This window comes from Protopterus annectens, chromosome 6.part1, assembly GCF_019279795.1.
Source record: "Protopterus annectens isolate FY-2018-M chromosome 6.part1, PAN1.0, whole genome shotgun sequence".
In the NCBI taxonomy this organism is placed as follows: domain Eukaryota; kingdom Metazoa; phylum Chordata; order Ceratodontiformes; family Protopteridae; genus Protopterus; species Protopterus annectens.
Window position 1 is genome coordinate 59,141,056 of NC_056738.1, and position 24,547 is coordinate 59,165,602.

The 24,547-nt window shown below is 38.2% G+C and overlaps 1 protein-coding gene across 1 annotated transcript in view; it reads right to left on the minus strand.

Moving 5' to 3' along the window:
* LRP2 (LDL receptor related protein 2) overlaps nucleotides 1–24,547 on the minus strand; it is a 1,335,386-nt gene that overhangs the window by 782,299 nt on the left and 528,540 nt on the right. Inside the window, exons 29-31 of the mRNA XM_044075346.1 lie at nucleotides 17,526–17,754; nucleotides 1,231–1,408; nucleotides 441–569 (exon numbers count right to left, since the gene is read on the minus strand). Of these exons, the coding sequence (XP_043931281.1) occupies nucleotides 441–569; nucleotides 1,231–1,408; nucleotides 17,526–17,754 (536 nt within the window). The remainder of the gene's footprint in view (nucleotides 1–440; nucleotides 570–1,230; nucleotides 1,409–17,525; nucleotides 17,755–24,547) is intronic.

A 24,547-nucleotide genomic window follows, 5' to 3' on the forward strand; every position in this document is an offset into this window, starting at 1 on the left:
TCCAGATTATTACTTCGCTCCCTCATACTCCTGAGCACTGGTTCCTTCCAGATTATTACTTCGCTCCCTCATACTCCTGAGCACTGGTTCCTTTCAGATTATTATTTTGCACCCTCATACTCCTGAGCACTGGTTGCTTGCAGATTATTACTTCACTCCCGCATACTCCTGAGCACTGGCTCCTTCCAGATTATTACTTCGCTCACTCATACTCCTGAGCACTGGTTCCTTTCAGATTATTATTTTGCACCCTCATACTCCTGAGCACTGGTTGCTTGCAGATTATTGCTCAGCTCCTTCATAATCATGAGCAGTAGCTCCTTGCAGTTTTTTGTTTAGTTCCCAATACCTGTTGTCATATTAATCATAATAACTAAAACTGTAGAATGAGTGCACAACTATGCATAAATGCAGCAGTAAGTAACTGTTTTTTGTATTACCTCTTTTGCAGTTCACCAAGTCTAACATAAGAGTCCATCCTGAAGGACAAACACATGAGTAAAACGCTGGACCCAAGGAAGACAGCAGGCACAGGTGACTACAGGGGGTTGATGAGCACAAATTCAAACCTAAAAGAAAAAGAAGATAAAAAATATGCTGATGAGTATACAGTGAAAGATGGTCGAATCTTGCATTGTGATTGCTTACTTTGTTTCATACTGTAAACAAAGACTTGGGCATAATAATGTAACTTGAGCAAGTCAAGCATTAAATGGTATATGTTGTGCAAAATGTGCCCATGGTTTGGCACCATGAACACTAAAAGCTAATAAAATACTGATTCTATGTTACAGCTCAAATTTCAGAACCACTTTTTTCAATAAATCTTCAGGGGTAGTAGACTTTGTTTAGGGCCACTTTTCCTTCCTGGGGCAACTTATTTTCCAATCATTTTAGTATTTTTAAGAGCAAATACCATCCCACAGTTGAAAACTTTGTACTTAGGCAAACAAACAGGGCAAGGCCGAAATGCTGGCATGAGTAAGGAGCTAAAACTCAGATTATTAAAGGCTGGTTGAAGGCATGACTCATTTACTGCTCTGCATTTTTAGTGGACTATACCATGCTGGCATATATTGGTACCACATGACCATACCCTTTGTCCCAGTAGACCACTGTTACTTTTCAGCAGATAACAGAGCACCTTGTATCCTTTACTATGCTCCTAAAACAATGCTAACAAATACTAACAGGATCATAGAGAGGAAAAGTAGTCAAATCTTTACTTACCTGGAGGTTGTCTGGCTGGATGAGAAGCCACAATTCCCATTGGTTGTACAATATTATAAATCATTACAGTCTGATTTTCTCCATGCCATTTATTGGCTCGAATAACTCGGTGGGTGTATCTATCAGTCCAATAAACAAAATCCTCAAAAATGGTTAAAGCATGAGGATGTTGTAATATCTAAAAGAAAAAAAAGGAATGAAAAAAAAACTTTTACATATTAATAACTATTTCAGAAAGAAGTAGTGCAAGGCATATTCACATTTATTAAAAATTATGAGCAAGACTCTGAATCCTTATGGTATAGAACAATAAAATATTTACTGGCTTCTGGCAGTCAATACACAAACTGGTAAAAAAATATGTATGTTCAGTTAAATTTAACTTATGTATTTGATTTCCTACAGGTAAGATATATTTTGAAAAAGTGTACAGTATTTTGTAAATGAAAAAGATACATTTGCATTTTTTTTGTAATAATTACAGTACTGCCTCTTCAGGCACTGTCGCTCACCCTTGTGAGATGATCACTTGGTTGGTCACTGTACTGTTCTTACAGCTTGAGTTTGGTAATATTTAATAATAGCAAAGAAAACAGGTACATAGCATTTAGGAGATACAACTGTAGCATTAACTGTAATGGCAATAGCTGTCTAAGCAAGAATGAGTCATGTGTCATCCAATATTTATTTATTTATTTTACATTTGTTTACAGGGATAGTCCGACTGGACACATGTCCACTTTCAGCGAAGGCCCGGGGAGAAAAGCTCCACACAGACAAACTTACATAGATTACATAGAAGTTAGCAAACAATTATAAAAACAAAGTGATTATATACAATGGGTTAGTAGTGTTCCCTAGTAGGGATTCACAATTCTCATGGACAGACAATTAAAAGTAAGAGACATCAAATTGGAAACAAAGCTTGGTGATGTAATTACAAGTTATGATAATTGCAGAATATGCTTTTAGTTTATAACTTAATCACGGTTGGTACATGGGCATAGCCAATTCACTTTGAGATACTGTTTGAGGTTTTTTTTTGAAGAGACTTTTGGAGGATTGTAGGGTTATATAGTGTGGAAATGAATTCCAGGTTTTGCCAATGAAGTTGGCAAACAGGGATTCACCAGCAGAGTTATTAGCTTTGTGGGTTTGGACCAGTAGTTTATCGGCTGACCGTAGGGATCTTAGGTTGCTATATGGCTTAATAATATTTTTAAGTGAGGGGGTATCCTCAGGGTGGTACAAAATTATGTGCGCTATTAAGAGTTGATTGAATTGAATTAAGCTGGGCAGTTCTAGACACTCTAGTTTTTTAAGGTTCTGGCAGTGGTGGGTTCTATAGGTGGAGCCAGTGGCGAATCTGGCAATATGATTGTAGCTATGGGACAGCTTACCTAGTTCGAATTTGTTGAGGTTTGAGAGTACAGACGAGGCATATAAAAGAGTAGAGAGTAGGTGTGATCGGGCAATTGCAGTCCTAGCCAGTGGGGTTAAAAATGTCTTGTTTCTATACAGTGATCCAAGCTTCTTATTTATGGTCTGTATGGTTTTGTTGACCTGTAGGTCAAATTTGAGATTATTGTCTATGATAACCCCTAGCAGTTTGGTGTGATTATCTGGGGAAATAGTGGTACCATTGTTAGATGTGACAGAGAATGAAAGTTTGGTGGATCTACTAGTGGGAGATAAGAGTAGAAGTTTAGTTTTATTGGGGTTCAGAAGTAGGCATTGGTTGGTGAGCTAGTTTTCAATAGTGTTAAATGTATTTTGGGTTAAGATTTGCAAGTCGGATGGGGAGGTGGCTGAGAAGATGAGAGTGGAATCATCTGCGCATTGAATGCAGGTGGCTTTACGGATAGCAGTGTGGAGGTTGTTGATAAAAATAGAGAAGAGTAGTGGACCTAGTATGGACCCTTGAGGGACACCAAGTGTGAGAGGTAACTGGCTGGAGAGTTTGCTCTGCCATAGTACCACCTGCTGTCTACCAGTCAGGTAGGACTGGAACTACTGGATAGCAGGCTTGTTGAGGGAAATAGATTTTAGTGAAAGAATGAGAAGTTCATGGTTGATCATGTCAAAGGCTTTTGATAGGTCAAAAAAGAGGGCAAAGGTTAGCCTATTGTCATTCCTGTTTTGGTTTATGGCAGTAGTAAAGGAAAGGAGGGCTGAGGTGGTGCTGTGGTATGGCCTGAAAGTAAGTTATTCTGTGAAAGGTATTGCATTAGGTGCTTGTGTACACATTTCTCCATTATTTTGGCTAGTGGGAAAAGAATGGCAATGGGTCTTTAGTTGGATATGTCTGAGGAGCTACCACCTTTATGGAGTGGGATGACATGAGATATTTTTCAGAGGGAGGGGATAGCATTTTCGGATAAGGTTGTGTTGATGAAGATAGATATGCAATGGCATCTGTAGCTATTTGTAGGTACTCTGCAGGGAGGAGGTCAGCAGCGAGGGTGGTAGGTTTTAGTTTTTTTAGAGGTGTTTTGATAAAACTAGTGGATATTGGCTGGAAGCTAAATTCCGGGTGATTATTAGGTAGATTAGGCATGTGGTTTAAGTTAGAGGGGGTTAGTTGATTTGCTAGGGATTAGATTGTTTAAGTGAAAAAGTTATTAAAGGCGCTAGCTATGGTCTCTGGGGAACTATGGCTGTAGTTAGCCTGGGTTGGGATGGTGGAGTGACCTGGACAAAGTAGTTGATTTAAGCCTGCCCAGAACTTTTGAGGGTTGTTGTGGTGTTTTTGTAGGAGATTTTATCCAGTAAAATAGATTTTTTTTGCATCATTCCTGAGTTGACAATATTTTAGATGGTCAAGTGGGGCTTTGGTTGTTCTCCAGCTGGTCCAGGCTCTGTTTCTAGTTTTGATTTTAGCTTTGGTATCATTTGTGAGCCATGGTGCTGTGTTTGATCTAGTTTTTATTGTACGTGCTGGAGCATGGGAATCAAGGATACTTAGCAATTTGGTGTTAAAGTGATCTATGGCCTCCTCTAATGTTAGATTTTTTAGTTTTGACCAGTCAACTGCTTTTAATTAATTTTGGAATATAGCATCATCAAAGTTTTTCCTGTTTCTAAATGTTTTATATTTGGGCTGGTGAGGGTTTCCTGCCTTATGTTTTATGATATAGGTTAGACAATGGTTGCTGAGGTCATCAGGGAGAGTACCAGCTGTGTACAGCTTGGGTTGGTTATTAACTAGGATCCAGTCTAGAATACTTTCCTTGTTGGTTGGTTGGTTTGTTTATCCTAGTGGGAGGGGTTATGGTCTGTTTAAACCCAGATAAGTTTATATGAGTGAGGGGGGGGGGATCGGAGGAGCAGGGGTGCCAGGCAGTGTTAAAATCACCAAGAACTATGGCTTCTTAGGGATAGGTAGTGGATAACCACTAAAGGAGATTTTCTAGGGTATTTTGGTTGTTGCCTGGTGGAATGTATGCACAGATGATGATCAAGTGTTTGTTTTGATTAATCTGTAGCTTGGTTATGAGGAGTTCCGCGTTACTGAATTGGGGAGGTTGAATGGTGTCTCTATTAATGGTTAGAGTATTTTTGTAAAGGACTGCTATCCCACCTCCTTTCCTTGTAGCATGGTCTAACCGGTAGATATTGTATTCTGGAGGTATTAGCTCATTGTCAGTAGTACTTGGTTTTAGCCAGGTTTCCATAAGACACATAATGTCTGGGGAGTGGGCTGCTAGGAGGGTGTGTAGGTTGGGAATCTTATTGTTAATACTTCTAATATTTAGGTGAAATGCTAGGAGGGAACTAGTGGGAGTATTCATGGGTAGCTTGACTGTGGGGGTTGTGGTAGAGGAGTAGAGGTTATTGGGTGTGGGTGGGCCAGGGTTGGGATGAATGTCTCCATGTGTTATAAGGTTATAGTGACAGGATATTCTGAGCTTTAGGAATTTGTTTATAAGCTTTATATAGTCTTTGTCTTTAGGATTATGTTTTGTGGCTGTACAGGGGTGGTATTTTATAGAGGGTGTTATATTCAGTGTGCTGGAGAAGGTAAAGTGTTTGGTGTTATGTGTGAAGTCGTGGGTGTTTGTTTGACCATTTGGGTAGTGAACACCATGGTCAAGTCTTTGTTCGTAGGCAGTGGGATGATGAAATAGAAACAGTATAGGCATTTGGGTAATTAGTGTTTTTTTGTTTGTTTGCATTTTGATAGGGGGCGGGCCAAATTTGATGGCTGACTGTGCTAACAGGGTGTGGAAGAATGAGAGAGAAGGAAATGGGTTAAGGGGGCAGGGTTGCTCAATGATGTGTGAGGCACTTATTGGTACTTTGCAGGAGGGGAGTGGCAAGGGAGTGGCAAAGTCTGGTTTAAATTTAGCACTAGTGGGGGTGGGTGGAATTTGGGGGCAGAGAAGGGAGTGGAGCGAGCCGAGTGGAGCAGGGCTAACACTGACTCTAAGAGTTACCTTGGGCTTTTGGTTTGGTTTGTATGATTGTATGTAAGCAATGTTTTTGGCTGTACTATAATTTGTTTTATTCTTTTTAAATTTTACACCAATTTTCAGGCTAATTTTAATTGGATCCTAGGGGTAAACTAGCAAATGAAGTCAATAAGGAGGGAGCGAAATTACTTTACCAAATTAAAAGTAAATGCTTGGGACTGGAACACTGTGCGAGTGTAAGGTTGATTCAAAGTAGTATAGCCCAATCTAGTGGCAATTGGCTAGATCCCTTCACTGTTGTTGTGCATACACCATTAAGCCTCAACAGTTTACAAAAACTAAATTGTAGTTCACCTATTACAATTGAAAAGCTGGAGGGAGTCAGGTTCTTGCTTCCCAGAGGTTTTACTTAGTTAAGATAGCCAGCTTCAGTGGAGAAGGTAGAAATTGCTTTATGCAGTGAATCCCAGGTGTGTGTGTGGGGGGGGGGGGTCACTCAGGAAAGAAACCTGTGCAAACTGAAAATTAAAGTTAAATAAGGCAGAATTAGTGCAAAGGTTACAAGAATGTGAAGTGAAGATCATGCAAGGAATAGAGCTGGAGAGTAAAATTAATTATATTGCACACATTATAATTAAAATTGATTATAGTGCATACAGTATCAACTCTGTAAAACCACAAACTAACAGCAGTAGCATGCAGCCTCTAAGTCCAGTGATAACAGCTGTATACTTCAGTGAATACACACAGGATATAATGCAAAAAGCAAAGTAGGGCTGTTTTAGAACAATAATTCTAGAGCTATGTTATTATAGCAATAACCCACGCCTGGGTGAGGGTAATGCGGGATTTACCCACGGTTGGTGTGGTTTGGTCCCGAGGGCAAAGCCCGAGGGACCAAACAAAGACAACCATGGGTAAATCCCGCATTACCCATACCCAGAAATGGGTTATTGCTATTATACTATGAATATTTAAAAAAATAAATAATTACTTTTCTTAAATAATGGCATTGTATAATGCCTCTTTGTTGCCCTTCCGCAGCTGTCTGGTATCCGCGGCAGTTCTGATGTACTGCGCATGCCTATGCAGTACATCAGAGCTGTGGCCAAAAGCAACGGAGAAAACAAGATCTCCGTTGCTTTTTTCTGTTTCGCTATGTTAAATGGGTTTAACATAGCGAGACAGCTTTAAAATAAGCAACGGAGATGTCCATCGATTATTTTAAAGCTGTCTCGCTATGTTAAACCTATTTAACATAGCGAAACAGTAAAAAGCAACAGAGATCTTGCTTTCTCCATTGCTTTTTTTTTAAACCTGTCTCGCTATGTTAAATGGGTTTAACATAGCGAGACAGCTTTAAAATAAGCAACAGAGATCTCCGTTGCTTATTTTAAAGCTGTCACGCTATGTTAAACCCATTTAACATAGCGAGACAGGTTTTAAAAAAAAGCAACGGAGAAAGCGAGATCTCCGTTGCTTTTTACACACTGTGTCTCTATGTTAAAGGAGTTTAACATAGCGAGACAGCTTTAAAAAAAGCAACGGAGATCTCTGTGGCTTTTTTTAAACCTGTGTCGCTATATTAATCTCTTTTAACATAGCGAAACAGTGTTTTAAAAGAGACTTATACTAATGGAAAAAGTCCGGGCGACCGGACCTTTTTCCATTAGTATAAGTCGATTTACAACGTGCATCCTGGCCAATCAGCATGCACGTATTGGAATATTAATGGGGGGTCATGGTATAATCAGTATGAACTAACAGTAACATGAACTGCATTCACTTAGCCTTCTATAAAAGCAATTATAAAGTCCAGCCTGTAAGTCTTCTAAGTAGAGTAGCATGCCATAGGAATGCTTACAAATGTAATCAGAACATGAATGACCTCTGCAAAACAGTTAGCAGGATGCCTGTCAGATATTCAATAATTAAAGCCCTACCTTCATAAAACAAGATAAAAAACAAGCAGTTTGCAAGTTAGAACATTAGCTAGCTCTCAAAACATATAGGAGTTCTGCACAATGTCCTGCTGGAAATGTGAGACTCCAAATGTTATTCCTGAAATGCAAAAAATTAAGTGCGGTTTTCCAGATGTAACAGCAAAGTGAGAAACTCTCTCTTAAATATTTAAAGTATTTTTCACAGTGGGACAAGCTCCACTCAATCCCCACTCCCTTGCTACTAATAAAAACTAATTTAGAGAACTACATACTTTGAGGAAGGGGAAATACCCTGACAGAGAACAATTTCAGACTTAGTATTTATTTCTCCCAGTCATACTTAACTTTTTGTTTCAGAACTTACCCTATCAGGTCTCAGACCTACAACAAGAGCCCCAAATGCACTGTATCTATGCCAGCCCTAAAGACATGCTGCATTATGTATTACTTACAGCTATGTAATCTCAGTACTTACATTAGCAACATATATATATATATATATATATATATATATATATATATATATATATATATATATATATATATATATCCATATTAGCACATCGAAGTTACGAAACGTTGCATATGGTTGAGGTTGTATGACTGAAATTATGTATCTCTGAAAACTATAAAAGTAACAAAACTGTGCTTTTGCAGAGGGGGAAATGCCTCCATTCCTGCCCCTGCTAATTATATATGGCAACTCCAAGATTGCACAGTAGTGGGGAGTGGGGAAAGTATAAATCCCCTAATCTACAGTGTACCACGATCTCAGTACAAAACATTTAAGTTACAGAAATTCAATCATATGCCTTGACCATATGCTTATCAACATCTTTTTCAAGACTTTTGGATAAAACAAAAAATAACAGGGGAATGAAAGCTCAAAACTAGGGACAATTTTTCATAAGTTCATAGGCTGGTACTAGGCTATCAGCCCTAGGGCCCATACAAGCCTAGTCATAACAATTCCCTGGCTATTCCTTCCCACAATATTTACTTCCCTGGACCCCTGTCTAGCGGGCAAACTGAGGTGATCCCCAGGGTGAATTTCTTATCTCCCATCCAATCATCAAGTTTCCTTTTGAAGAGGGTCAAAGAGGCGCTCTGCTTGACATGTATGGGCAGTCTATTCTAGAGTCTGTGGAGTCTCTGAGTCAGGAACCTATCCCTCCAGCATGTTTTGTTCATTGTGATGACAAGGTTTAGATCCATGGAGCACGTGGCTCTGAGGGATTGGTATTTCTTTAAGTGTAGCATGTCCAACAGCTCTGGGTTTGACATGGCCTTGTATGTAAAACAGAGATTGCCTCTGAGTAGACGATATGCGACAGAGTATAGCTGGAGTTTTTTTTGGACGGTCAGCATAGGGCATCTGCTTTAGGCCTATGAGTCTTTTAGTGAGGTATTTCTGTGGCCTTTCCAGTTGTTGCAAATGTCCTGAGATATACTTACCAAACGAGGCGTTATATTCTATAATGGGTCTAATGAGGGATGAGTACAGTGGTGATGAGGTGTACCACATAGAAGGATTTCCTGACTGTTGTGGCGATGTGGTTATCAAAGGTTAACCTGTGTCCCTAAGTCTCTTATCACACTTTCGGTGTTTAGTGTACTGCCACCTATTTGGTAATTTATGGGTACATGTTTTTTCCCACAGGGGATAACTATACATTTTTTGGCATTGAGCTTGAGCCCATGGCTCTGGCACCAAACATCTGTTTCTGTAAGGTCCTTTTGTAGAATATCCACATCATTTGGGGATTCAATAATGGCTCCCAGTTTGCAGTCATCTGCAAACTTTGTTAGCCAGAGTCTCTTAGTGTTGGCCTGTACTTCAGAGAAGTAGATGCCAAACAATAGTGGTCCCAGGACTGAACCCTGAGTTACTCCACTTGCCACTTGTCTGGAGCTGGATTTGGAGTTGGCTACTTTTACAGTGTGTGTTCTGTCAGTAAGCCAGTTGGCAACCCATCAAGTGAGGTAGGGATTAATGTCCAGCTTAGTAGGTTTATCTATTATTCCAGAGTGGGGGATGATGTCGAAGGCCTTGGCGAGGTCCAGATAGGCTGTGTGGACCACCTTACCCTCATCTACATCTCTGGAGTCTGATTCAAAGAAGTCAATCAGGTTCAGGAAACAAGATTGGCCCTTCACGAACCCAAACTCGGTGAGGTCCAGTGATTGAAGTTTGCCAATGTCTTTGTTTATAAGTTCCATGATAAAACGTTCCATGGCCTTGCAGATAAGGCTCGTCAGACTGATGGGGCAATAGTTCCCAGGATCCAAGGTGGATCCCCCCTTGTGGAGTGGGATAACTGTAGCTGTGCGCCACTCAGCGGGCACAAAGCCTGAGATGAGGCTATGATTAAACATGACACTTAGGTGAGGTGTCAGTTCATTTTGTAGTTCATGTAGTACACAGCCCGGGATGTCATCTGGTCCCATGGATGGTGAATGTTTTAACTATTACTTATTCATTTTAATATTTTAATGGAACAGGTTTCACATCAACATGCATTTTCTGAACAATAAAAGTATGAAACTTTAATGTCTGGCATTAGTGACCATCTGTAATCCTTTACATACCTCTCAACTTTTGCTTAAGAAATCAGGACAAAGCCAAAATTGATGGGGGAATAAAGGGCCAAAATCAAGGAACAGATTTTTAATATTGCTGTTATAAACTTAGAAAGCAGCTAGAATAATGGGTTTTGCACTAGCATTCATTTTCTGAAGGATATGAAGTCTCAGATTCAGATGTTGCATTATTTAGTGAGCACAATCCTGAATGGTTTGTCAAAGTTTATGAAGAACAGACCTAAAACATGAGACAATAATGTGGACATTCTGCAAAATGTTGGAGAATTGATATGTATGATCCTGAGTGATTTACCAAAAAATCAAATATTTTACGAGGGATGGAGCAAAAATTGGAGGCAAGATCAGGTATCTTATACAAAATTCTGGATAGTTTGTTTACTTGTTTATCGACTGATTACTGTTTGTTTACCCAGTAAGTGAGCTATTCAATTGACCCTTTTCAGACACAAGCCAGGATCAATAGCAGTACAAGCCAGGATCATTAGTAGTAAAGACACCAACTTATTAACGACAAATAAAACATTGAATTCATGTATCTACTTTGTACAGTTGAGATGTATGTTTTACAAATAAAGTTTAATTTCTATAAGTTGGTGCAGACTTGCTTGTTTTTGCCTTTCACCCACTGAGTACCAGGATAGGCTTTCACTCTCCTGTCTAAGAGCATATTTTAGGCAAAATTTTCCACAGAGGTACATTTCACTGGAGCTAGACCGACTTATAATGTAGTAATCATATTGTTGTATTTAATTATTTGGGTCTATATTAGAACACCGAATGTTCATAATTTTGAGTGTTCTAATACTTACCCATTTTCAGTGAACGCTGAAAATATTGAAGAAATAGAAAAACAAATTTTTTCCTAGGGAAAGAATTTGGTTGTCCGTTTCTGTTGCTTTGGTATTTTCAGCACTGTGGTGGAAAGTTACGGGTCAGGTTCAGGTAAGTGTGCGATTGTGTGAACGTAAGGGTTAGAGCGGGTTAGGGTTAGGGCATGGGTCAGGTAAGTGTGTGATTGTCTGGACGTGAGGGTTAGGGTGGGGTAGGTGAGTTAGGGTTAGGGACGGGTAAGGTGACTGCGTGATAGTGACGGACCTTAGGGTTAGGGTTTGGGTTAAGGTAAGTGGATAGTTAGTGATGTATGTATAGTTTAGTGTAGGGTTAGGTTTAAGAGTTTAGGTGTATGTGTGTGGATTGCTGTTTGTTTGGTGTGCTTGTGTTGTGCGTATGTGTTTTGTTCTGTATGTTCGATGTTTTAAATTTTCGAATAATAGGATTCGATATTAGAACACTCAAAATTTTGAAAGTTCGGTGTTCTAATATAGACCCAATTATTTAGTCATTCATTCTCTTACAACCACTTTATGCTGTTCAGAATCATTGAGTGTATACAGAGGCAACAAACTATTGGAGTAAGCCATAAAAACAGTTTAAATTCATAGATATTTCAAGGCCAACTAATATTATGACCATTCATGCCTTGTCAGCACTCTCCCTTAGGTAGCACCTTCTTTTTCCAGGAGGACCGATACAGCACAGAGCAAATTTACCCATCCAGTCACTATGTTATGTTTAAAGTAAGGTATTGAATTGCACTGCTTAATATGTTGTGGAAGTTTATTCTAAAGGATTGGGAGGTGCTGACTTCAGTACTGTGCTGTATTTATCTGTTGGTAAAAATTTAGGTCCCTGGTTCAAATAATGGTGAAGATACTGGACTTGTGGAAAAACAGGAAGTCCAGGACAACTAAGTCTCCAATAGTGCAGTAAGAAAGACAGATTTCCCGTCAAAAGTCTGCAAGACACTGAATAAAGGGAGAGAGTTTCCTGTCTCTCCTGGTAGCTTAGGAGCCTTTGGAGTCTTTTTAATCGTTTGATATGCTTAGCGAGATACATCCCAAAGGAGGTGCTGTACTTCATAATTGGCCTAATCAATGCTGACTATAAGGTAGTGCTTGTCTCTTTAGATTGTGATGATATTCCGATGGCAAGTATGTTGACTAAATAAAAGTATTTCCTGATTACAGTTGTCACATGATGGTCAAAAGGGGGGGGGGGGTGTTATCAACCCAAGTTTCTAAGTCCCTGACAAAATGTTCATTTTGTAGTGATGTGTGAGTTATGCAGTATGATGAGGGGAGGGGCTGTGTATGAAAAGTGACACTAACCTTTTTAGTATTTAGTCTGAGCTAATGTTTAGCACACCGAGAGTTTGGGTATCATAGAGTGACTTAATAACCTCTAATATGCAGTTATATGCAAAGTTTTAGTGCCAGAAGAGTAAATACCAAAACAAGAGGTCCCAGCACTGAGCCCTAAGAGATACCACTGGTCACTTTCATACTTACTGATGAGGCATCTGCAACTCGCACTGCATGGGCTCTGTCCTTCAGCCAGTTTGTTATCCGACGTACCACAGATGTGTTGATTTTTAAAGCAATTAGTGTTTACATGATGCCAGCATAGGGAATGGTGCTGAAGATAGTCACTAGTTCAAGATACACTGTCATAAACTTCTACAATCTCTGTAACTCTTCTGAAGAATTTTACCAGGTTAATTAGACAGGTACTACCCTTTACCAAGCAAAAATGTTGGGGGTCAAGTCAAACAAGGGTCTTGATTTCACAGTTTATGAGGTTAGTTATGACACACCTCATGGTTTTGCAGATGAGGCTTTCTAAGGCTGACTGGACTTTAACTACCCAGGTCAGTTGTAAGGCCACCCTTATCAATAGGCATCACAACTGCCATGTACTTCTCATCAGTGACAAAGCCAGTACCATAAGTTAAGTTAAACAGGTTGAGTAGTGCCTGCAAGGGCATATTTAGCACTATTATACAACCAGGTATAATACACAATCAAAAGGATTGTTGTATACCAGACATCTGACAAAACCAAGCATCATGCATACTTTTTTCTTATCCAGGTGTTGCAGTGTTATGAAATGTTTTATGGAGAGTAACAAATCTTTTGATAAGCTGTGTGGTGTACTTAAATGGGTCAGTCCCTGGCAGTACTGAATATTTTGACTCTGGCTTTTGGTGAAATGAAACCCTTGGAAAAGGACTGCATGAACCCCATTCTGTCCACTGTTGCCCCAGTGTGCCCTGTACTTTGCCATCATCCTGGCCTTACCACACCATTTAGATTACTCTTTTATTTATTTTCACATACTTTGTTGTGCTCTTCAGATTTTTCCTGCATTGTTTCAATATATCCTTACTGTCCATAATTACACCATAATAAATGAGAGGAAATAATCAAACTAAGCCAGAGGCCTCAGCAACCCCCAACCCAGAAGCCATCGGGTTTTAGATGCTTTGATCTGAAACATTTTCAAACATTTTGAGCAAATATGGCCTAATCAAAAATTGTAGCTACAGACAATAATTCATTCTTCCTCTTCGTTTTCTTCCTGCATCCTCTCACCACTCCCTAAATGGCCAAGACTGTGATGTAATAACTGTGGGGGAATTAACAGAATTAAGCTGTAGTCTGCAGGCTGCATGGGCTACAGAAGCCATGAGATTTTATATGCGGTGAGGTTATATTTTATATTTTTCCCAGTCTTTTGTTATAATTATGGCATGGACAAAATCATGAATAACTAAAGAAATTCAGTTTTTCCTTCAAAGAAAAAAAATAATACTAAGTTGTGCCCAAGACTTAATGATCGGAGTTGACAAAAGAGTAGTGCCCAATAAACTGAGAAAATAAATGCTTGCAAGGGATACACAAATCATATCTTAAAATAGTGTCACCTCCTTATCAAGACAAAAGAAAACATTTTCACCTTTTTTTGTGTATCATTCTGATGTTAGATCAGGATGAAAGTCAATGAATAAATAGCCTCAGTCATATATTTCAAGTTGCTGCCATCACCCAGAATGGCTTTTCACCCCCTCCCTAAAAGACAGTTACCATATGTGTAGCCATCTGACAAGGAGAATACAGTAACACATTTTAATTTGTTGATCACAGATATATATTCACAATATGCCACCTTGCTCTTACCACCCAAAGCTAGCCAGCTAAATATACCCTATGCCAAACTCTGCTTCTCCAACCCAAGTAGTGGATGCTGCCAGGGTCTAGATGTTCTCTGATGCATTTTATGTCTTATTTTTAAAAGATAATGACTTACAGTGCATGCGTTACTGTGATTATGTTCTGAATTTGGGGAAAATGCACACTTGTCAAGCACTATGACGACACTGGAAAGGTTCTTAAGGTTTTATTAATTACCTCTTACTACAGTTAAGCTAACTGTAATCACAAACTAGAGCATGAAATGCAATCTGCAGTCACTACAAAAGAGCAGTGGGAAGCTGGTAAACACTTCATTTAGACTTGTGTTTTCTAAAGTCCAACTGAAGTGTTTTAACAGTCTGAACAAAGTGTTTAACAGCTTCCCACCACTCTTCTATAGTGCCTTCTGCTGGAGCTAATTAACAGCTTGCTATGGCTTACTGTCCAAAAATAAAAGCTGTAAATGTAAAGCCAGATGACTTGTTTGTGACTCTGAATGTCAAAGCCTTGCATTTAGGAATACCTTGTGAGGCAACTCAACATTGGAGAAGTGTTTAACTGAGCATGAACATTTTATTAAAGACAGAATTCTATAAAGTAGATGCAAACCTGGTTCTAGCTGAATGGGAGACGATACATTTTGATTGAAGAAAATCCGTGGCTAGCATATATGGGCTTATATCGCAGATTTGTGTATGCCTTTTTTTTGTGGAAAGGGGATACACAACAACTAGATGCTTTTGTTAATTATTTAGAGACAACCACCACATTTTTAAGATTTACTGTGCATTCATCAGTAGATTTTATAGATTTTTTTGATATTTTATTAAAAGTGGATAAAGGGGGTAAAATAAGCACTTGGTTATACTATAAGTCATGCTGGAAAAATGCTCTATTGGATAGGAGTAGCATGCACCCCCACCATATTTTTAAGAATGGCATGGATAATCAGCTTCTGAGAACTTCCCAGCATTGTAGTAAGGAAAATGATTTTTTTACATCATATAAATGTAACAGAGAATAATTTGTTAGAACATGGTTACAAAAGTAGGGAAGTTAGGGAAGCATCAGGAAAGGGAAGCATCAGAAAGGGTTAAGTCCATGAGAGATGGGAAAGGTAGAAGAAGGTTCAAAGAATACTGGAGATTCAATTAATAAGGGACAGAGAAATATATGTAAGGTTAGGATACCCTTTACTTTTAGTACTGATTTTAAATATTTAAAGAATATAATACAAAATAACTGGAAGATATTACTGTCTGATGTCAGGATGAAAAATATAGTAGGTGATGTGCCAAACTTCAGCTACAAGAGAAATCGTAACTTAAAGAGTCTGTTATGGTATAGACTAGGACCTGGTGATAAGAATAACCTAGGTAAATTATATAGTGGCAAATCAGGTACACATCCATGTAAAAGATGTAAGGCATGCAGGTATATTAGGACTGATAATGTGTTTGAGGATCATGTTACTAAAAGGATATATAAGTGTTCACACTATGTATGCTGTTCTACTAAAAATATGATATAGCAACCTGTTCAGAATGCACTTCTTTTTATGTTGGTAAAACCAATAGAATGTTAAAGGAACATATTTTACAGCATATGGGTGATGTACGGAGAAATGTGCAAAGAAGTGCAGTAGCTCAATACATTAATGAATTTCCACAGCATGATTTTAAATTTATGGCTTTGGATATTTACATTCCTGCATCTAGAGGTGGTGATATAAAGAATGCCACAGAAGTTAAAGAAACCCACTGAATAGCTGGTTTGAGAGCTGATGTTCCACCAGGCTTAAATGGTTTTATACCTTTAAAACCTATTTCAAAGGCTAGAAAATGTTAATTGGTTAAAGGTTTTAATTAATGTAATTGTTTTTTCAAGTGTATTTATATGCAGACTGATTTTATATTTTTTGTATTGATCTGATGAAGGAGGCAACTCCGAAAGTGCTTATCTATTTACTGCTTATTTTTTAAATATATGTACGTTGCCATGGTTGTCCCACTGTTGTTTTCTCAAGTACTAAAGGCAGAATGCATGCTATTCTTGTTTGTCATGGCTTAATATTAGGAAATAGTTTTTCAGTCTCAATAGAAGATTATATATAGAGAAAACTAGGATAGCGATGGGTGTAGAGATGGCACTCACTTTTCCAGTTTAGTTATGGCATTATAGGAATGCAATGTTATTTTTGGAACATGAAATTTACTCATTTCATTTGTTATTATTGTCATTTTATTGATGTCTTATTTTTTAAAATGGACAGGAGGTAAAGATGTTTTCAATGATTTTACAGCTATCTCAAAATTTCATTTGGTCTTTTTAGTTTTATGGTTAGTAGTGATGCAGAGAAAATACCATTTTAAGATTTACAGCTGTATAAAGTAGGATAAAAAAAATGTAAGCAAGATTTTTAGAAAGAAGATAAGGAATAATTTCCTCCATCATAGTGTGCATCAAGTGCAATGATGCAATTTATGAACAACAAGAGGAATAAAACTCTGATGTCGGCCATTACTGACTGACTGTAAGGATTTGTGATCTGTGATAGCAGCAACCAAAATAAGCAAAGACATGAGGGGTGTTATGTACACTGAGAGATAGGCAAGAGGTGCATGTATGTGAACATGTTTAAGAGCCAACACAACACTTGAACTACCAGTGTTGACTATGATGAGAAGGTGCTGCTTTGCACTCACGATAGTTAAAGGCAATTCAGAGACATGCAAATTAGTTGATAATGAGGTCTCATTGCAGCTAACATATCTTTGAACTGCAATTTCCTGCACTGTGGAAACAGTTTATTTTGATAGTAGATCTTACCACCAGCAGTGGAGTTCTTTCTGAATCCCCAGGCACATCTGAAATGTACATTTACAAGTGCTAAAATGAAATATCCTAAACTGGAAGTTTTTGGAATCATAATGGACTCTATCAAGGAGAGGCCAAAACAAGATGCCTGCAGTAAAACAAGCAAAATGTCATCTGTACAAAACAGGCATGAAAACTACATGTTCCACTGGCTTTATAAAAGCTCATTCTAAGCCGATGGATTATCACATTGTAATGCTTTTCTGTATACATTCTTACTGTTTCACTGCTATACTGTAATGCATTTGTAGTTCTGAGGCCATGCAGGTACAGTACCTTAGTAAGACTGTGCATTAGAAATACCAGTCTGATTATATTCCTTCGAGGAGGGAAGAACAGAGAACTGTGGTATTTTCTAATCAAGCTATATGCATTTTAAAATACATCTAATTATAGAAACATTTATGAAAGCTCACAATATTTCTTACCAAATCGCTAGCCAGAACTTGTTTTCTGTTGTTCCCATTGTAGTCACAGTAATCAATAAAATCTAGGTAGGCATCAGCAAAAAACAGTAGCTTAGTGGGGTAATCAATGCTGAGGCCATTAGGCCAGTAGATTTTGTTGCTGACAATCACAGTCCGCATCTTGCCATCCATACTTGCTCTTTCAATCCGAGGATTTCTGCCCCAGTCAGTCCAGAACATCACGTGTGCACTGTAAAAAAAAAAAAAAAAACAAACATGTATTTTAAAAATGTGCTGCCTTGCAATACTTGTAGCTTTGTAGTCACCTAAATGACTCAATATTATAGTAGAACTTTATTTAAATTATCACAATGGGAAAGGTATGCTAAATGACAGTCAGAATTACATTATCATAAATGATTGTAATAAGGAATCATTTATGTACTTCATAGTTCTGCAGAATGGTAATATAAAAATCATATAACTTGTTTTAATAAAAAGACAATATAAAAATACAAAAAGTTTTAAGAGTAAACTCACAGACATATAACAGGCTATAAATTCAAAAGAGTTAGGAAAACAGCATATACTTTAAGTATTTCTATACCAGCCAATACCCACTAAGAATAAGAGTGTTTGCTTCTTATTAGTGACCTGTGAGGTAGTGGTTAAGTAATTCAGTAAGTCAAAGATAAACATTTGATAAGTGAAGTGTGAAGGGATTAAGGTCTCTACTAGAAGACGGACTTTTACCAGCAACTCATATTCATAACCTTAACTTTTTACTAAATGCAAGATGTGTCTCAACAGCAAATTTTCTTCTCAGTCACTGAAATGACACATCAAAATGTATTAAACTGGACTTTGCTAGCAACTTATAACCTTAATACATCACAATAACATAAAAAATAAAAAGTGATGAATGGCATGCAGAATTTTATTTATTTAACATTTGTTAACTGGGAAAGTCCAACTAGGACAGAGCTTATTTTCAGTGGAGGCCCAGGGAGAAATGCTCCAGATGTATGTTTTTGGAATTTGTGTGGAAACCAGTGTACCTGGAGGAAACCCACACAGGCGCAGGGAGGGCATGCAGACTCTGCACAGGAGGCACTCCAGCTGAGAATCAAACCCAAGAACCTCTTGCTGTGAGATGACTATGTTAACTGCTGCAACACTGTGCCATCCATTAAAATAAGCATTCCTTATAGTGTATTGGCACACATGTTTTCTAGGAGAAAATACACACAGAAAGCAAGTTTAAATAGCCTAACTGAAACAGCTGCTAAGAATGCACCAATCACAAAAAGACAAATGCTTACTAATTTAGAACTCAGGTACCTCCATTTACATTTATTATTCAAACCACTGGGAGAAAGGGTACCACATTTCAAAATTAGCTGACTTTCTTTAAATATAAGCACAAAGGTTGTTTTATCCAAAGGCAGAGACCTATTATGCTGTTGTTTCACCATTTCTTTTTATTATAAATATGCCATTGTCTTGTAAACAGGACTTTCTTATTTAAAATGTATAGTTTTTATTTTAGTTATCTGAGCAACTGTGCAATTACTTCCTGATTCCATGTCATCCAGCTCCACCTTCTGATGATGCAGTAGAAGGGAAAAACAGTTTATAGTGGGTTTGCATGTTTTCTGCAGTCTACAGTAGATTTTATTACAAAGTATCCAGAATGCAGCACAATCAGTTACTCAGACAATAAATCATTAAATAAATACACTTATATTCAATTGAAATGTAACAAAAGTAAGATGGAACAGTATCAGATTCTTAGTAAGGTATACAGTGATTGGCAAAAATGTAATAAAACAGATGTAAAAATAATAAATCATGGTCTACCATTTTCAGGTTCAGCCCTGGTCGATTAACATACAAGTCATGAAAATAAAAAAAAAAAATAGTTAATGGAATCACTTTATGATGCAGTGATCTTATTTGTAGATACTTTCATAACTGATGATTTAACCCCAGCAAAACCCTGCTGGAAAGTGGGAAAAGAAGATACGAATGTTTGAAGTATGTCCATCCAGTATACTATGCCCTGCCCAATCCAGGAATGCTAATGAACTGGTTTAGAATCTACAATATATCTCTGAGAGCTCCACATTCTGTCCTACAACCATATAGTACTCAGCTTGAAACAATCATTTTTTAAGTCCTTCCTCCTTCATGGGTCCCATACCATGTTTTCATCCCTTAAGGTGTTGTGTACCAGACCACATATGCTTTCTAAAGAGGGTTTAGGTTTAAACTTAGTAATTTAGTGAGATCAAAAAAGTAGAGGTAATAACCATATATTTTAATTCTATTGGACTAGCGATAAGACTGTTTAGTAAGCAATACAGCAAGGTCTTACATTTATCATTCAATGGAAAATAAATGATTTCTTCCTTTTTAAGCATAGAGATAAACTTGGCAAGAGTTGCCAAAGGATTTGATAACCAAATAACGGACATCTGCAAACTCTGATGTATACAGACCGAAAATAATTAACTTGAATTCCCCAGGCTAGATGGTTCTGCCTTAAGTAGATGACTAACAATAATATCCGTATGTTAACTGGTTGGGCCCACCTGTCACATAGTCCCTTTTCAGAGGTGACCTGGGAGTTATGCCTGTAAAAGTAACTTGCTCAAGGTTGTACACTAGGCAAATGAGGGCTGAGGGAATCAAACCCTGTACACTGGAACTCAGCCCATGGCCTCCTTAACCTTTCAATAACTAAAATGAAAAGAAGAAGGGCGTAGCCTCTAAACAAAAAGTGGGATAATGTATCCCCCATTAGTCTCTAGATGTGCAAGTGGTTCAAAGTGCAAACCTTACATCTCTTTAAGAATGCCACCATAAAGCTGTGTTTACTTAAGGTGCACCCTAATAGTACTAAGACTGTCAAAGGCTTTATGTAAATCTACAAATGGAGTAGCTTTTACTTGGTGCTTTCTTTCTCTAATACACAAGTAATAAAGAGAAGACAATCATTCAATCAGTACTTTACCTGCTGGTCTACAACAATTTGTTTTTTATTCTTGTACAAAACTAACATCTGGCCCTAGTCTTTCCCACATATTAACACATGCTAGTTTTAAGGCTGAGAGCATACCACTCAACCTGTTATCCCAACAAATCTGAACAAAGTCAAAAATAATGGGGACAAAGTCCCGAAAATAGGGACAGATTTTATATATTAATCTCATAAACTTAGAAAGTTGCTAGAGTAAAAGGCTTTGGGTTTCAATGTATTTCTGAATGATATAAAGTCTGAAACTCAAATTTCTGCCATCATTTACTGAATTGAATCTTCACTGATATGCTAGAAATTTTATGGGGTAGAGAGAAAAAATATGAGGCAAAAAATCTGAACATTCTGCAAAAATCTGGATAGTTTAGTTTGGAAGTATTGCTGAGAGATAAATTATTGACTTCCCATGAGCTGAGGATTCTGGGAGATCATCATTATTCCAGGCAGAAAGGTTGGCTTACTATGCCTTTCATTTGTCATCGACAGGCTATCCCAGATTTGTTTCCTAAAGCCAACAATTTCTGGTCAAAAGATTAAATTTGCTTAACTTAGCAAATAACGTCATAATAAAAACTATGACCTAATGCTATGGATCTTCTTTTTTAGGAAGGACTTATTCTTTTAATTCTTTCTTAAAAATGTTAAGTCTACCAAAGCTGTAATATCTGTAAGTAGAGTATACCAAGATGAAGGTTCTAATTTTAAGAAAGGTCATTCACACAGGGAAACAGGGAAGTGGGGGTCTTGCTACTTTAATAGAGTTGGAGCATCGAAGTGACTAAGATTATTCATACACTGTAATTTTGTTGCTGCAGGTGGCTCTATCTGTTAAACTGTTGTTTGAAATTGAGAATATTAAGCAGGTAATTGGATTTTGCAGTAACAGAGAGCCATTTTGTTCTCTGGACAGAGGTGCAGTAACAGACAGCCATTTTGTTCTCTGGACAGAGGTGCAATGATGCTGTCTATGATGAGAAAGGTTAATGAAACGTTTTTACTGGTCTGAAGAAGTGCAATATTATGCATTGATAAGTTGGCTATTAAGGTTAAGGCATATTCAAGACTGGGGATTGGGACGTTAATTGCTATGGCTTGATGTACTTCCTGTCTGAGTAAGTTGTAAATACTGTAAATGGCTTGTAGTTGCTGAGTTACTTCAAGAGTTGTACTGTTTACATGATTATGAAAAAAGAATGAGTTGTCTACCAAGATCTCAAGATATTTTTGCTCTTTGGTGTATGGTAGAGGTGTCCCTCTGGAATCAAATATTTATAATGGGGGAAACGCTGCTTAGTCTTCTGCATGATCAGACAGTCATGAGTATGGATTTGTTACAAGTAACACAGAGTTTATTACATGAAAGACATTTCCAGATGGAGGCAAACTGAGTAACTTAATGCCAGCTGAGGGACAGTTTTACATCTGGTGGTGAAGACAGTATCATCTGTATACATGATGGTGATGTTTGGGTTTGGAAACACAAAGACAGATTTTTTTTTTTTAATATGGAGAACAGAAGAGGGGCCAGGACAGATCCCTGAAGGACTCCAGAAGAGACAGCCACATATACTGTAGGAGATGCAAAATGTTCTTTCAGATAAGTAGCTCTAAAACCATTTTTAACCTCTAGAGAAAAAAACGTAGTATGCTATGTCCTTTTTAGAAAAAGAAATATTGCACTAGTCAAAAAACCTTTATTAATACTGAAGAAAATTTCTGACATGACAAATATAACAGCAGTTTGGATACTATACTTTAGACAAAAGCCATGTTGTTTATCAGTGGGAATACCAAATTTTTATACATATTCCGGGAGCTGTTTGTCAAATTTTTCAAAGTATTTTTGCTAGAGGGCTGAGATTTGTAATAAGTCTGTAATCTGAGGTGGATCTGGGGTTTTGAAGTTTGGGTAGTAGGGTTATTAGATTGCATCTAAAGCTTAGAGGTCGTAGTCCATTGGTTAGTGTTAGACTGAGAAAGTGAGTTAGAGATTTACTAGTTAATGAGGTTCTGACATGTAGTATTACTAAATGTAAGTACTGAAAAAATGGGATGAAATTGTAGTTAATTGATATGAGGTGCTTTTCAATTTCTTTAGGGTGTAGCAATTTCAAATAGAATGGGGCAGAGTAAAAAATGTTATACAGAGGAGTGGGAGGGGTGTGTCTGTTATGAGTGTTAAAGTAAGCATTAGCTGAACACTGCCGAAAGGAAATGTTAACAGCTATGTCTTCCAACAACTTGGGGCAGAAAGGGGTGTAGGCTGAAATTTATGAAAGAGTTTGTCATAACTAAAAGTTTTGATTTACTTCCAGACTTTCTTTGGATTACTAAAAGGTGCTACACATAGGTTGTAAAGGTAAAAAGTTGTAGCTTTCCCTGTTTATATTCTAGTGTTTTTTAGTTCTTGGTAGGAGTGGTATTTTGCAGAATTTTGATGGTCTGTTTTTCCTCATTCTGTCCATGCTCTGCCTCATTCCCTCACTCTCTCTTTCTTTCTTTAATCAGTAGTTTGAGAGTTGGGGTACTCTGCTATATGAAATTCAGTTTGCAAGAGAGTGTTGACATTATTTGGAAAGGAGTAAGTAGTTTACAGGACAGGCGAGGGGGGCTTTTTGTGTTTGAGAATACAAGTGGGTGAGAACTGGGCTACAGTTCTGAGGTTGCTTCTTAGGACTTAAAATTGTGTAAGCTTATTAGGGATGTGAGCACATCTAACGTGGAAAGTTTCATCAGTTGCTGTGTTAAATCTACTGCCTTTGTATATTAGCTGGGTGAGACTGAATGCTTTAACTGCTTTTGAGAGATGGTGTGATGGATGAGTTCCATTCTAGGTTTAAATCACCAAAAAGGATAAATTTATTATGTTGTTTGTTCCAAAATTTTGAGCAACAGAGTTTCAAGAATTGTGAATGAGTCATCATCTTCTTTCGGCTTTTCCCATTAGGGGTCGCCACAGCAGATCACCTGTTTCTATTTCTTCCTGTCTTCTGCATCTTGTTCTGTCACACCAACCACCTGCATGTCCTCTCTCACCACATCCATAAACCTTATCTTAGGCCTTCCTCTTTTCCTGTTACCTGGCAGCTTCATCCTTAGCATCTTTTTCCCAATATACTCTGCATTCCTCCTCAGCACATATCCAAACCAACGTAATCTTGCCTCTCTGGCTCTGTCTCCAAACCTTCCAACCTGGGCTGACCCTCTAATATACTTATTCCTAATCCTGTCCATCCTCGTCACACCCAGTGCAAATCTTAACATCTTCAACTCTGCCAAGTCAAGCTCTGACTCCTGCCTTTTTGTCAATGCCACTGTCTCCAACCCATATAACATAGCTGGTCTCACTACCCTCTTGTAGACCTTCCCTTTCACTCTTACTGGTACTTGTCTGTCACAAATCACTCCTGACACTCTTCTCCACCCACTCCATCCTGCCTGTACTCTCTTCTTCACCTCTCTTCCACACTCACCGTTACTCTGAACTGTTGATCCCAAGTACTTAAACTCATCCACCTTCGCCACCTCTACTCCCTGCATCCTCACCATTCCTCTATCCTCCCTCTCATTCACACACATATATTCTTAGTCCTGCTGACCTTCACTCCTCTTCTCTCTAGAGCATATCTCCACCTCTCCAGGGTCTCCTCCACATGTTCCCTACTCTCACTACAGATCACAATGTCATCTGCAAACATCATAGTCCACGGGGACTCCTGTCTGATCTCGTCTGTCAACCTGTCCATCACCATTGCAAATAAGAAAGGGCTCAGAGCTGATCCTTGATGTAATCCCACCTCCACCTTAAACGCATCCATCACTCCCACCGCAGACCTCATCACTGTCACACTACCCTCCTGTACCACTCTTACATACTTCTCTGACACTCCCGACTTCCTCATACAATACCACAACTCCTCTCTAGGCACCCTGTCATATGCTTTCTCTAAATCCACAAAGACACAATGCAACTCCTTCTGATCTTCTCTGTACTTCTCCATCA